The 16,431-nt window shown below is 34.4% G+C and overlaps 2 protein-coding genes across 2 annotated transcripts; both read left to right on the forward strand.

Annotated features, from left to right (window-relative positions):
• The first annotated feature begins 992 nt into the window (after nucleotides 1-992).
• On the forward strand, nucleotides 993-4,662 carry LOC118743747 (basement membrane proteoglycan). The gene is made up of 2 exons (XM_036476510.1): nucleotides 993-1,397; nucleotides 4,165-4,662. The coding sequence occupies exons 1-2, from the start codon at nucleotides 993-995 to the stop codon at nucleotides 4,606-4,608; spliced, it is 849 nt and encodes a 282-aa protein (XP_036332403.1). The 3' UTR covers nucleotides 4,609-4,662.
• A 9,237-nt stretch (nucleotides 4,663-13,899) lies between these two features.
• LOC118744061 lies at nucleotides 13,900-14,920 on the forward strand. The gene is made up of 2 exons (XM_036476819.1): nucleotides 13,900-14,334; nucleotides 14,709-14,920. The coding sequence occupies exons 1-2, from the start codon at nucleotides 13,900-13,902 to the stop codon at nucleotides 14,895-14,897; spliced, it is 624 nt and encodes a 207-aa protein (XP_036332712.1). The 3' UTR covers nucleotides 14,898-14,920.
• Nucleotides 14,921-16,431: the final 1,511 nt, after the last annotated feature.

The raw sequence follows: 16,431 nt of genomic DNA on the forward strand, positions 1-16,431 counted from the left end.
TATTCTGCAAGGTTTCACCTAAATTGCAAACATTTTAATTGAATCTAAAAAAAAAAATTAATTTTAGTATAATGAAGTGCAAGATTGAAGTTGCTAAAAATTCCGTTGAGTTTTGGCAATTTGTTTCCTTGACAGTGTAAAGCAGTTCCTTCCATATCAAGATACTTTTCGAACATATTTTGAAAGATTTCTGCAACGTTGCGGAGTGCTGTCAGCTTTTCTTTTAATCACATCACGATGTAGCGAACAAATGTGGCACGTTCCAGAAACCGCTACTTGGGATTTGCCGATTTTGACAATTCTCAAGTAAAAGTAAACAACGCCTTAGAAACTTTAGATGTACTGAAATTTTGTAATACTTTCACAAAAATCGCGGTTTTTTTAACATTTTCGCTATTAATTGAATAATTGAATATTGAAAAAATTTACTATTTTACGGTTTATTTTATTCTCCCATTCTGCCTGTTGTTAGTGTTTAGTGCTGGACAATTTTTGCTCTTAAAATTAAGAAAATTATGTCGAGCAAAAATAAAACTACTCAAAAACGCGAATATGTGGTAGATTTCAGACCTTGTGTGGTAGATGTGGTAGATGCTCAAAAAAGTGGCAGATCTACCACAATGTGGTAGAAGTCCGATCACTGGTTGTGACAATGTATCGAAAGAGTGCTTCTTACATTCAACGCAAAAAACGTTTAAAAAAAGCTCCGCTCTCTATTTTTTAAGTATCCGAAATTTCACTAGTTAAAAACGAAGAAACTGATAAAAAGTAAATTAAAATATAATCAATATTTCGGAAGCGTTATCAGAAAGTCGTGCGATCGATATAAATGCCGCGGCTGAAGGCGCTAAATGAACAGTAGTAGTAAAGCAGTAGTAAGCGAGAGCAGCATAGAAAGTGTTAAGTGTTGAAAGGAAAACCACTTGACTAAACTTAAAATTAAAAAAAAAAATATATATATATACATATATAGCTATAGCAAAAAGTGCAAAATGTCTGCAAAATTATTACTTTCCTTATTGGTCGTATGCTGCGTCAGCACTAGCTTGGCCAATGACCATTCGGACTTGCAGCCGCTGTTGGACCAACAATTAATGGTTATGCGGCAAATGGTGAACACAATGAATGGTGAGGGGCCCAGCGCGAGAGCAACACTCGTGGATATCAATACTTGTTTCGATTGGTATAAGAGCGACCAGGCTAACATTACCGAAACATACGATACGGAATATACAAGATGTGTGAATGAAACCACTGATGCAAAGCGACTGTTGTCGGAGCAAAGTGCACAGGAGCGTAGCGAGCTACTTGCTAGCGGTCAACAAGTTTGTGCGGCGCTTAGCGGATGTGAGTCGCTCGATGATGGTTTGGAGTTCTTTAGCTGTTACAATAATGCGGTAAGTTTTGTGCAGAGAATTTTCGTCGAGTGAAAGTAGAAGTCATTAGATGAGAATGTGATAATGACTAATTGCGAGTTAGAGCGGAGGTGGAAATTGACCTTTCAGATTTACGAGACAGTTAAGCATAGCCAAAATGGCCATTATAACATTGTCAGAGGGGAAAAATCCTCAACATTTATTAGCACGGTACTAAGGATATAGGTACATCTGAAAAGAGGGTGTATTAGAACAGTAATTAATGCAGGCAGTGGTACTTTTTTTTTGATGAGCATTACGTTCTATGCGCAAATTGAGGCAACTTTGTATATGTATTATATCAAGCGCACGAGGAAAAACAAATTTTACCATCACTTGCTCATCACTAGCAAATAAAATGCAATATACAAATTTTTGCTCGCGCAATTTCTGCAGCTTTTCAGTCGGTTTTTCGTTGAGCATCAGCAACAGGACTTCAAGAAAGCAACAAAATTTAGATACTGCGATAATTATTACGCATATAGCTCGAACACACCCAGAACCTCTACATAGTTGCTTTTCTATTTGATCCTTTGACATGATAGAGCATTCTTTACCACTTTATAGTGTGAAATGGACGGAAATTCAGTAGAAATGCTACGCCAGGTCTCCCATACAGTTTCAAATTATAAAGTTTCTTATTAGAAAAGGCCTGTGCTTAAAATATTAATTTAAAGCGCTTTTCATTTTGTCGGCTGGGAAGGTTCTCCTTTATAGTGCTCGTGAAGATCGTGTGTAGTTAGTTAGTTAGCTAAGACTTTTGGGCGTAATATGAAAAGGAATACTTCGAGCTAGAAGATCTGTTAATGCTCATATGATGAATTCTTTAATCTCAGCATACGATTTGCCAGCGAATGCTTAATGATGGTTTTTTTTCTTCTACTAACCGGATGGGCTGTAGATGAAATGCTTTTGTCGGTCCAACACCAAACAGTCAGATAGTAGATGTGTGTAGTTCTATCGCCCAGAGTTGGCTGATCTGGCGCAAGTGGAAACGCAGTCTTTTATGAGCGGTTTAATACCTAGTGGCTTGCTGCCCAGTTGAGTTGTATCTTTTAAAGCTTTTAAAGCATCTTATTTCATTTCATTTCATTTTGTAATCAAAACATTTGCACAATAAGATCTAAAGAAAGGTCTATTATTGCGAAACAAAAATATTGAAGAGAGCCTGATGGTCGCTTTGATTTCTGAAAGGTTTATAAGATTTACTCTGGCTCAGTTCAAGATTGCTAGCGTATTTATGTGCCTGAAAATCCATCTGCCCATTTCAGCTGACGGTTTAGTGCTCGTGGTAAGCGAACCTATTCAGTTTACTTAATTTTGTTCCTTTTTCTACTTACCAATATTTTTTTTCTTATAAATCATACATAAACGAGCGTGCCTCAAAAATAGTTGGCCCGGAGGTGAGGTAGGACCTTAGTCTGATTCAGCAGATAGTTTCAATAACAAAATACTATAGTGGTGGACATGGGGAGCTACCAGCCATGGCCAGAGAGATATTTTAATCTTTGCGCTTCCATAAATGTACCTTCTATAAAAAGCTCCCACGCAACCAGACTTTTGATTGTATCTGTTTTAGACTTTGAGCTTTGTCCTCTAAACGCTAGATTTTATATAGAACCCACGGAGTACTCCTGATCGTTGCTGCTATGAAGTGACCAACCCTGCCATGAATCGAAAAAAAAACATTAAGAATTTAATAGTAACACCGTGCGAGAGTTAATTTTACACACAAAAAAATATGTATATTCGCGAAACTATGGGCGAAATATAATAAAACTTCGTATATAGTTTTTGCTCTATAGTTTTTCTCTCTTCAAAAAAATAATAAATTAAGAAAAAGTATTTAAAATAGGCAGTGGAATGTAGAATAGCAATCTGGGTACAAAATAAAATAGAAATTTATGTAGAACTAAAAAATATAAGCTTTTTGGTACATAAGGACAAATGGGTATGGAAAATATCCTTTTAAAATTTTGTGTTTGATTATCGTTGAAAAATTGCAATATTTTGTTTTTGAAAAAAGTATGTGTTTTTTCTTTCATTTGGTACCTATATTCTTGATGTTCTTACACAAACGGAGATTCTTACAGCCCCCGAAGGGCAAATAGATTTTATGAGAAGCTTTTTCATGGCAGAAATACACGCGGAGGTTGGCCATTGCCGGCCGAGGTGCGACGGCTGTTAGAAAATCTTTTCTAGTTTAGATGTTGATTGGACCAGGGTGCGAACACAGGTCCTACGGAGTGGTCATATGCACCTCTAACCATTCAGCCACGGCCGTGTCCTCTAAATAATGTACGCCATGTTTTTGTTTTTTTTTTTTAATAGAGCGTTAAGATTTTGATGCACTTTTTTCATATTAAGTACTAAATTGTTGAATTCCTATTTAATATTGAAACTGTAGTTAATGACGCCGTATAATAAATCTCTATAAAATAAATTTAAAAATTCTATATTTTGAATCCCTCCTAGTAGACACGACCAACAACTTACAGAAGACGGGCAAACATTTTTTCCTATTACAGAGTAAAGTAGATAAGATAAAAGAATTGACCAGAAAATTAAAAACAAATATATGTAATTTACTACATTTCATTTATTGAAATTTCTAATCATTCAAATTTGGCTATCAGCCTATGTACATACATACATAGATAATTCTCTAAAAACTTTTTTCATCGAACATTAATTTTTATTTTGCATATTCTGTTTTCTTCCCTCAACTACAACGTACACACGCACACAGTCGAGTGTTGAAGCTAGAGAATTGCTTACAATTGCTTCGAGTTCAGAAAGAGTTCTCAACAATTTGACCATTCTGTATCAACGCATCGACGATGATGAACGAGTTTGTAAAGCTGATGCAAGAAATGTCTACATTAACAGCCTTTCGACTAGTGCAACGAATTTGAACAATTGTTTGCAAGGCACATGGGTACCACCACAAACAACAACACCAACTCAGGCAACTCCTGCAACTCAGGCACCAACTACAACGGAAGCACCAATTACAACACAGGCACCAATTACAACACAAGCACCAACTACAACGGAAGCACCAATTACAACACAAGCACCAACTACAGTTGAACCTGAGGATGGACGCCAGGATCGCTTACCCGAAGAAGATGTTTACCGTTATATGCCAATGTCGCGTATGAATAAATGGAATATTCTAAGGCGTCTGTAGACGATGGCGTACTTAAATGCACGCTCTTGAAAATGCCAAGTGAGCGCTCAATTTAAGGCGGTTGTGTCTTGAAATGAAAAACGAATTTTTAATTTATATTCGTTTATAAATTAATAAATGCATACATACTTAGGTATATCTTTATATATTGATATTCAGCGAAAAAATTTTGGTGAATGTATGCTATGTTGAAAAAATCTAACTAAAACCGAATTTTAAACTATACTTTAATCACTTTCAAAGTTATCAAAAGATGTCAAAAATGCCTTATTAAAACGCTTGCATGCCACTTAGTTAATACTTAAATATGTAGATATTTATGGCCATACATATCTGTATATATTTAGTGTAAATATATTTATGATCTATATTAGAAAACTTGAATGTCACTTTTATTTTGGTACCTATCAATCACGCAAGCTGGTAAAGTGTAGCGTGGGCAAGGTTTCTCTGGTCTGCCGCTCACGACATTTCCGGCAGCTGTCCACGCTAGTGATACTAATTTTTAGAAGCGAGTATAGTTGCTTCCGTCGTTTTCGTACATAATTTTCTCAGTTTTGCAAGTGGTTAACTCATTCCATCTAGCCCTGAACTGCCTAATCATATTATCGTCTGTTTCGTTATACAAGTGTTGAAGTGGTCTACGAATGTAGCTTTAGTATACACTTTATGTACGCAGGTATGAAAAAAATCGTAACTTCTACAATTTTGGTGTTTCCGTTCTCAAATTTATAATAAAAAAATAAAAAAAAAATAAAAAATGCAAATTTTGTAGGTAAGTATTAACTAACTAGCAGTCGACTAGTGTTAACTATTAATTAACTATTTCCTTTGGACGTAACTAACTACATACTTTTGAAGGGCGATACCCGCAAAATAGTGATCACCGGTTTCCTCTGCATTAGATGTAAACTAACTTGTAGCTGACTGCTTTTGGACATAAGCTATCAATAAAAAAATATTTTTTAAATTTTTTATGATTTATTATTTAACATTTCTTTCTTATTTGGTTACATGTTCCTTTGTAGGTGGTCCCACATTTGAATACGATCAGACATAACATCAAAATAATAATGTAAGATTTCGATCGTTGTTGTATTTGTCCTGAATTCGAAAAATAATCTGCGAAGTGCAGAAAACAGTGTATTGAAAGTATTTTTTGTACGGGGATATTTAAATGTAAGCTTGTTGAGAAAACAAACTCCTGATACTGTCTGATATTTCCTTCTAGGGTTGCCAGACGTACTGCTTTTGGGAGTAAACGTACTGCTTTTTATTGCAATGTACTCCCTTGTACTCCCAAAAAAAAACATATCTGGAAATGTACTCCTTTATTAGCTTTGCACTTCTTTTGTACTCCTTTTTCCAGCTATTAATATTTTATCATATACAGGGTATAAAATAATATCTGTTCCACAGTTTTTTTTTTTTTTTGAAAAATAAAAGGGGCCTTTATAGATTTTGCAAAAAAATTGGTTTAATGTTAATTATCCACAGATTTTACTTCAATTTTATTAATTTGTTTTTAAATTTTAACCTTTATTTGGGTTTACCGGCGGTAAAAACTTTGCGAGAAAAGCGCAAGTCTTCGTCAGTTACTTTATTACATATCTTCTGTAACCATAGGCTAATTTCCCCCATTTGGGTCCTTTATACTCCGTTTTTTGTCCAACATAAGGCCTCATACTCAGCAATCGAAAAGGCTAGAAACTGCCGACTAGGAGGGCATTCATTCGACCAACCCCATACAGGTTTTTTTTCTTTTTTTTTATACAAAATCTAAGAAAAAAAAATACACCTGAAAAAGAGGTTCGTGCCGCATGTATTTATCTCCCAAAGCTGGCAAATACAAATCAGGATTAAACTTTTAAAACCAATTAACCTGTGCGACAGTTATTATTTTGCGCGCTGTACTTTGCCATTCATATTGTGGCAAACACTACTTAGTAAGCAAAGTTAAGTGTGATAGTAAAAAGGTGTAAGCATAGCCTTAGGGGCAGGACGCTCGTGTAGAAAAATCAGAAAAATATTAAATTAATTATAAGGCTTAAATTAAAAAAATGGTCATACAAACAGGAAGAGGGAATTCTTTTGAAGTTTTAAGTTTTTTAGTTGGGGAAACTTTCCTAAAAGGGCGGTCATTGGACAGTGGTCGCAAGTGAAAATTGTGACTTCTGGCAATTTTTCTAAGGGGTCCCGTAGGGGCCCTAGGTGGTCTGGAGTAACATTTTTGTCAATGGCGGTTCATGCCCTCTCCAAATAGGTCGGAAAAGGTGTCACGTCCACTCCCCCTTCGATCACCATCTCTTTAACAATCGTCCCTATTAGAAAGCCAACCCATATAGTTATTTATTTTTTACATTTATTGTTGCTTTGAAAAAGACTTCTAAGATAACTTTGTTTATTTGTACCTAATTAATGGTAATTTGGAACAATAAATTGCACAAAAAATTAAAAAAAAATTGTACTCCTTTTCTATGTCATGTACTGCTTTTTTTCTATCGAAAATATAAATGTACTCCTTTCTCCGTTTCAAAATGTGGCAACCCTATTTCTTTCCCTACGAGGTATAAATAGAAGGGATCATTACAACGGATAACCATTCAAGCAACAACGCTAACTTTTTTATGGCGCAATGCAAGCAACTTCTGTGAAATAAGAAATTTTGTAAGCTGATAAGCTTATTAAAAAATTTATTCTTCGAAAATGTATAAAGTGATAAGTATGTAAGTAATAAAATAGTAGCATATTTATTAGTGGGTGTCCTCGCTACCTTACTTTTAGTGAACTTCGAAATGCCCAATTTTTTCTGTTGTTACAACTAAATTTTGAAAGGAAAATTTAAAAAAGTTATTCAAAAAATTTGCAGTGGTTTATTAGTTTGTTTGTTAGTAGACACTTATGAACATAAAATATATAAACCTCGCGGGGGTGACATCAGGGGACATCTAATTTTTTTAACTTTGACGTTAAAAATTTAAGAAAAAAAATTTCTTTCTGTTAAATAATTGGATGTAAATTGTACTAAAAAACGCTTAATTACTAAGCAAATTCAATGTAAAAATTTAGCGCAGGCTTTATCTAACAATTTGTATGCAGATTTAAGCTCAAGAGGTAACTATGTAAATAAATTATTTTTAAATTTCGATTTTTCTATGTATTCGTATCGATTACGCGGGTAGATGTGCATGCAGCAATCTTACCCAGTATTCATTGGAAGTTCTTAAAAAAATAAATGTTGTTTTTGTCCAGCTAGTTTGTTGGGTTCATTATCATACTCATACTGCAATGTCCGATTGCACCGGATGCTTATTTTTATTTGTACAACTAACTTATCTAACAAATAATTTTTTACCCACATAGTATGTACAAAAATAGAATTTCCGATTCAAACCTATACTAAAGCATTTAAAATTATCACTAAACAAATCGCCCCAGTGGTAATTGGAATTACCATTTCATAACTCGAGAACTGCAAGTAAGATTTTTATGAAACTAATAACTACTATACCCTAATTACATATACCAAACAAGAGTCTCATATAAGATTTGAGCAAAATCGGTTGCCAGGATCGGATAGCAGGCGACAATGGGTTAATAATGATAAAAACAAACCACTGAAGAACAAAGACAGAACACAAACCTTTTTAAAGGTACAAATAAATGATAGATGTCGCTGAGTGTAAAATGAGTTATTTAGTCACTAAAATGAGCTCAAAGCAATTGGTGAGTCTATCACAAGTTAAACTCACTCATAGCATTGAGTATTTAACTTTGCAAAGGTTTTTATCAGTAGCTGCCTTCTGTATGTATGTATTTAAATTCGTATGCATGTAAATATACATATGTACATACAGTGCCAGACAAAAGTATTGCCACAGTGATTTTTCGCAATGTATGCAAAGTTTTTTTATTCTATTTCCTATTTGCTAATTTTTTATAAAAATATAGTTCATACTACAACAAAAACATATGCAAATAAAATTTCTGAACTTTGTGCAATACTCAGGAAAATTCAATATATTTTCGTACTAATTAGCAACTTTCTAAGCAGATTTTTTAGAAAAACTCTAAGTGTGTTTTTTATAGGCTGTGCAATTTTAGTGTAAATTAGTACACAAATTTATTGAATTTACCTGAGTTTTGCATAAAGTTTGTAGATTTTATTTTTATCATTTTTTTTCTGTAGTAAGAACTATTTTTTTTATAAAAAATTAGCAAATAGGAAATAGAATAAAAAAATTTGCATACATTGCGAAAAATTCTCTGCGTCAATACTTTCGTCCGGCACTGTATGTATGTATGCACGTCGATATGAGATAAGAAGAAATTATTGACGAAGTGTCGAAAGTATACATATAATGGCAGATACATACATACATATGTACATAGGCAACCACCGTTGCTTTTCTTATCAGCGCGCTGTAAACAATAAAGAAAACATATTAACAATATTGTTACCTGGCGCTTTGTATGAAGAATGCATACAAATTATGTGTTTACATTGATCCACGGTTACGAGGCATTTAAGCGTTTTTATATTATATCGACCCCTTGGCGCAAAATTATTATTATTATTATTATTATTATTATTATTATTATAATAATGCTACTTGCCGAAGCCATTTCTTTCTTACTACTACTGAGATCAAAAAAGTAAAGTATATATATATGTATGAATAATATATGGCGTTACATTATCCAAAATACTGAGTCTTCCCATTTTCAGAAAAAAATTATTACGATTTTCGAGGCATTTTAGCGTGCATCAAACCTATTGGAAAAATTTCTCCTTTTTATTTAGTAACCACAAACAAATTTTCCAGAAAATAAAAATGATGTTTTTGAGAAAATCGAGTCTTTTGATTTTGCCAATAATGACCGCCATTTTGTTAATTTTCAAAGTTTTTCAAATTTTCAAGTATGCAAAAATAGAGCATCAAAAACACTTCTATAATAAAAAAACTGAATTGAAAAATATTGATTTTTGAAAGAAACTAGAAAGATTTAAAAAAAAAATTGTCAGCCGTTTTTCTCTAAAACCACATTTTGCCCTAAAATTTTCAGATAGATGCTCGTAAATAAGTCAGCAAAAAATGTTTTTCGCAAAACAAAAAAAAAAAACTGCGTGTCTCTTTACTTGCCCTAAAAAGCATGGAAAATGGTATTAAACTTGATTTCTAATTTTGGATCCACTAACCCTGCATGAAGTGAAATAGAATCAGCCATGAGTGTAGAAAATTTACAATCTTCATTCTTATACTTCCTCACATTTGTATGTAAATACTTTTTATTATTATCTGTTTTTCTATACAAATGTTAATTAGGCTAATCGTAAATGGAATCGTTGAGCCACTTACAGATATCCCCTAAGATAGTGTGTTGGAAAATATAGTTTTATGCTCAATAGACCTAACAATTCTTAGAATCTATAAACTCAAGTGCGGTTGTTAGCCGCTAATCAGTAGGAACTGCAAAAGTATTCAGGTCATATAACGATACCATTTGTAAGTGTCTTCGCTTAGTAAGCTATTAGGATATGTCAATAAATTAATATTGTTTATGTATTTATTGTACATACATATGTTTGTACATTAAGGTGGCTGCAATTGATGAGACACCCTTAATTGAAAGTCATCTCTAATATTTCCACTTTAATATCTCTGTTATTCAAAGCGGGGACCGAGAACAGAAGGTATGATCGAATCTCGTAGTTTCAGTCCCAAGAACGCTAAGTCTTCGCATGAAAAAAAGTTAGAACAAAACTGTCTTGAACCTTCTCAATGGAAATTATATAAGAACAAAACCCTGGGGCACGTTCCTTAAGAGCACAATATGCCAACAATACTTTCGGGATAATTTCAAAGAGAACAAAATTGAAACAAAAGACTCCGGAACACTATGGAAAAGAACAAAATGGGTGCAAAAGTCTTAGGAACTTCCTCTCGAAGAACCACTTGAGAACTGAACTCTCAGGAACTTCCTGACTGAGAACGAAACGGGAAAAAATCTTCTCTGGATTATTCGCGAATGATGGAAAGGAGAAAACAATTTTCTCATAGCGTTGTATTAATTTGAAATATTTTAATATTAAAAATATATAATCAAAAAAGAACTGAAACATAAATATGCAAATGACGTCAAAGAAAAGACACGAACATTTCTAGCACCGAAAATCAAAAAATGATTCCATAAATGTATAGTGCATCCTAATGATAAACGATCTGGATCTGATCCAGCTTTCCTCTGGCTTAGAATTAAAAATCATCGTGTTCACTGAAACATGTTTTCATCCGAACACGCAGACGCCCCTCTCATTCTTAACGTTAAGTTCCCAATACTTTTGTTCTCGTTTTATTCTCTAGCAGAATGTTTCCCAGGTGTTTGTTCTTATTTCATCCTCCTTGTTAACGTTATCGAAACTTTCGATCTTACTTTGTTGTCATTGAAAACGTTCCCGTAAATTTAGTTCTCATTGTGCTCTTCTCCTCTCATTTTCAGTACATCACCATTTGAGACAGGACGTTTTTGAACCAAGTTTTGAGGTAGGGCGTTTTTGAGACAGTTTCTGAGATAGGGCGTTTTCGAACTAGCTGCCGAGGTATGTGGATCATTCACTCAGGCGACGATATGTGTATATCATCACGTTAAACAATTTTCTGTGTGCTCAGAATTTATGAGTCCAAAATGAGTCTTTCTTTCTTCATAAATACGATTCTGAGACCAGTCAACCAGGCTAACTCATATGGGACTATTTTGGTGTCAAAGATTATGAGTGGAACAAAAGTAATAAAGTAGAAAAGGAGTTTTTTATTAATCAGAATTATAAAGAATATTATTTTTTTAAGATACACAAAAATGTCATATTTCAGACTCTAATATGACTCCTAACTTGGACTCGTATTGGCGTGCCCTTCCAAGAAGGGAAAAAAGGCTCTTTTTGAGCTCATAATGTGGGTGCTAACTCAAAATTCTGAAACTTTCTGACTATAAAATATGTCCGAATGTTTATAGGGTTATTACCTTTAACGAGCGATTGTTTTATGTATATACATATATACATATGTATGTATGTATGTATGTATACATATAAATATATTCATAGGTTTCACGGAAACGCTTAAAATGATTTCGATGAAATTTTGTATTCAGATAATGTTTTTAATATTAAGGTTATCTAAACAAGTGTTAACTCTAGAGATATCCGTACAAAGTTGCCGCCTATTCGAAACTACTTTTTAATAAGTTAAATAAAACATTATTTTGGGGATCAAGTGAAAAGTATTTTAACAAGTAAAAATGTCTGAATTCGGGCGGAGCTGAACATTAAATACCGGGCGCAAGTATTAAATATGGTTTTTTCACCTTTCCGTTTAATGAGTTAAACTTTTATAGTTACCCATATGTTGGCGATATAACGCCCAATTTCCAAATTCCATAATAATGTTACTTCTTTTTAAGGAATTGTTGTTAGTATCAAATTTGAGTAAATTAGTGTCCTTAAGTTTCGAAATATCGAAGTTTCAACCATTTCTGAATTTTACCGTTGCATGAAAAGTGGGCGTAGTTTTAGTCCGATTTCAATAACTTTTAACGTTTTTCTTTTATGTGGTAAGCACAATAATCATACTGAGTTTTGTACAAATTGATCGAACGGTTACCGAGCTAGAGATATGTGTGGTCATAAGTAGGCGGGGTCACGCCTAATTTCTTAAATTGTATCATAAACGGTTTTTTGCTAAAACTTTATTGCGAACATCAATTTTGAATAAAGTAGCTTCAGTATTTACTTATTTATCGCAGATTCTGTATTTCTATAAATTACCGTTATATGGGATGTGGGCGTGGTTATTGTCGGATTTTAAAAATTTTCGCCCATTTGGTGTGCTGTGCCGTAAAAATATACCAATTTTGTATGATTTTGAAACCAAGAAATATTTGGGGTTACTTTACATCACTTTACGTAGAAATGGTATAGAATTCTTGAAAGTGAATATTTTTCAATCGGAAAACTCTGTTTTTCTTCAAAAGGGTCTCAATAATAATACTAAATTTTTTATTTAATCATTATTTCATATTAACTATATTTTATAGGTCTGCCAAAAACCCCAAATAATACAATGGGGGACGAATAAGAAATGTTTAATATAAAAAAAATGATTAAATAAATAATTGGGAATTATTACTGAAAGTCTTCTAAAGAGAACCAGAGGATTTCAGTCCAAAAATATTGATTTTCAAGAATTCTATAACATTTCTACGATCCTTTTTTTCTCTTTGAGCGACTTCTAAATATTTTTTGATTTCAAAATAAAAAAAACTCCGACTTTGTTTTTTTTTTGGACCATGCTAATCCACACACAGTAGATACATATCGACAGTTCGAAAACTCCCTATCTCAGAAAACTTTTCAAGAACACCCTATTTCAGAATTTGCTTCTCGATCTAATACAGAGAAGGAAGAACAGATGTTGCCCTTGTTTTTACCGACTATGTCGATGTCGTCGACACACGCGTATTTTTAATCAATTTTTTATTAAAATTCTATTTTGAAAACATCACATTTTGTCAAGTGGGTTGACTTCATTCTAAAACTTATGTATGCCATGTTTTTGGTTAAAACTTAAACAATTTTTTGTTATCAATTTTAACGCATAATTTTGTGTGATAATCAACACCGAATGCTATAAAACTGAAGCCACTCTTTCCCTATTGATAACTAATATAATTGATGTTTTTGATACCTTATGAACATGTGTATTTTTGAATTATATACATGTGCGCTTATTATGCTCCAATTAAAGATAAGCCTCGAAACGTTTGATGCTCTATATACCTACTTGTAGGTACATAAATATTTCAGCGGGCAACAAAAGTGATTTACTACCAATTGTTGGATGAGCGTCAAAACGGCTAGTCAGTCGCTAGTAACGTAGTTACACGTATCTATGTATAAGACCATAATTTTCGGGTTGTCTAACAGTTGGTCTGTCTATTTGTTGATGTGTGCTACAAACCTAAGCATCAACGATCAACGATCAACGAGTTTCTATCCATCGATTGCTCGTCAGATGGCATTTTGCAACTTGAACTGGAGCTGAGCAAACGTAAAACAACCGCAATTTACCGTCAATTATAAATCGCAATCAACGACTATTAAAAGCAGGTAGCCGCCTAACTATTTGCTGTGTACGTGCAGTGCGGTATCCTGCGTGCATCACCGTACATTTTCGTAATTGTGTTTACATCCATACATATGTATGTATGCAAGCGAAACCCAAACACTCGACAATGGCTCATCAAATGTTACCCTTAAAGCTGTTCCTGTCGCTGCTTCTAGTGTGGTTTACTGTCCGCCGCTCCACTGATTCTGATTTGTGGTCTATTGTATTGGCAACGATGGCGGCTAGTGCAGAGCTTATAAAAGTGGGTGCTGCAGGTGACCGCCATTATGGTGGTGGAGATAGTGTGGGCGTTGGCGTAACGACTAATGTAAATGATTGTTTCGAGACATATATGCAGGAGAGTCGCAATGCGAGTAATACCTATGCAACGGCATACAGAGATTGCCATGTTTTTGATGTGGACAAACGTGTGCTTTATGCCGAGGAGCAGCAACCTACGCGAGAAGGTGTAACGAAGGCAGTGGACGAGATGTGTACAGCTTTTCGCGATTGTGCGGAACGTGAAAGTGATTTGGCTTTCTTTCAATGCAATAGGAACAATGTGAGTGATTAAGAGAAAGTCTTTATACAATTTAGTGCATTCGTGTGTATGTGTGGTCGAGTTTTTAAGCAAACAAAACTTGTTAGAAAGTGTTTTCCTTCAATTTGGAGAGTATCGATTAACCAAGTATAGAGCATACAAAACTAATTCCAGCACTCTGAGTTTACTAGAAAAAATTAGAATTTCCAAAGAAAATCAGCAGTTGTTTTTCAACCACATATTTTAAGTTTTTTAAATGAGTTGTTTAGCTTTCCTTACTTGCTGAAAACCCGACCACCAACTAAATAATTTCATTTTTTTTTTTTACTTACTGACACAAGTGCTGCTAAAACTGTTTCATTTTTCTAATTTCCCTTTCAAAATATCATCAAAAGTCGTACAAAAATATATACACACTAATGAACGTATATTTAAATTCATCGGCTGCCATTGTGGAATTGGAGAAAAAATACCAGGAAGCGGAAAAGGAAATGCTGTTGTGCTTCATTGCTGCAGACAAGCAATATCTCAATTCCACAGCAAAAGCGTATGTGCAGCTTTCGAGATGTTTGAAGGGCGGCTGAAGATTTTGTTGCTAATGTTTTAATTTCGGGTATACATAAGTGAAGTTGTTTAATTTTTAAGTAAGTTTAGCTTAGTTTTGTTTTTTTTTCCTAGTGCTCAGCCACCTTTATATTAAGTACTATTATTATGAATGTGAAAGTTTGTATGTGTGAATGTTTGTTACTCAATCACGCAAGAACGGCTGAACGGTTTGGAATGCAACTTGGCACGCAGATAGTCTATTATTTGGATTAATATGCAGGTTAACTCCTCCGATAGCTGGAACAGTAACTGCTCTACACGAAAAATCATAGTTGTGGTCCGATTTGCTTGAAATTACTCGTTCATTAGAGTACCCAAAAATGCAAACGTGTTAAATTTTTTCGCTCCCCGCGCATTTTCGGATAACTTGGGGATAAAGAAAAAAATCTGGATATAAGTAGCTTGAGAAAGCCATGCAGTTTAGACTTAAAGTCCAAAAATCTACCAAAAAATTGTAAATAGCATTAAAGACCAATATCTCTTAAGTATTTATGTAAATATTTTATTGAAGCGCAAATTATACACATTTTTATGTAAAATGGGAGTGTTTCTCTCATATAAACTTTTGGCCTACACGCTTCCATTCTTGGGATATTAAGTGGTCGATTTAAAATTTTTCAAAAGTGATTTGCTAATAATGGCTTAAATAAATATTTAAAAAACAGTGAATTATATAAGCTTCACAACGTTTAATAAGCTGTTTCATCCAAATAAGATTTTAGTTAATATGCCTTTTTAAAGCCGCGGAAGAATCTCAAAGTGAACAAAAGCACGAATTTATTTATTTTTTTCTTAGAAAACTATGAAAATTAACAGTTGGCGAAAATCGTCGACAGAACTCTCCGCGACAGTGCCGGCTGGTAACGGGTACCACTGAGTGATCCTATGTGATTTCAGGGGTATCCTACTAAGATCAGGGATCAGTGCTGTATGCTAGGTTCTTCAATAGCCTTGATATACAGAAATGTTCGATCGCGGTTGTGAGGTAAATTTCTTTACAGGGACTGGATGAATGTGTTAAGTGTTTCCATGCATTCCATAACCCCTACACCGGGCCACGTCGGGAAGTAAGGTGGCACGTGGGGCCCAACTGCGGAGGGCGATTTATTTCAGCAGTATGGAAAAGCTATGAAATAGGGAGTAGAAGAAAGCTATATTGTAGTACAAAGCGACATTGGGAATAAGCCGGCGCTAGGTGAGCCTTGATTGATCCAATGAACTGGAAGAACGAGCGATTAAAGTGGCGGGAGAGGTGGTTAGGTAAGGTCGCGTGCAGTTTGATGGCGAACGCTTTACTGCGAGATAACAGAATTACGTCAATAGCATAGAGGAAAAGAACGCTGGAGGCGAATTCAAGAGCCAGCGCTCCGCGAAAGATGAGAAGCCAGTCAGCACGCGACAGAAAAGCTCTGCGCATGGCGCCAAAAAAGACCGTCGTCTTCACGAGCGGCTATAGAAAGAAGCAGCGAATGTTTGGTCTACTCCTTTACCGCAAGGAATTATATGCTCCAG

This window comes from Rhagoletis pomonella, unplaced genomic scaffold (assembly GCF_013731165.1).
Source record: "Rhagoletis pomonella isolate Grant_MI unplaced genomic scaffold, Rhpom_1.0 Rhpom_scaffold_00007, whole genome shotgun sequence".
Classification (NCBI taxonomy): Eukaryota; Metazoa; Arthropoda; class Insecta; order Diptera; family Tephritidae; genus Rhagoletis; species Rhagoletis pomonella.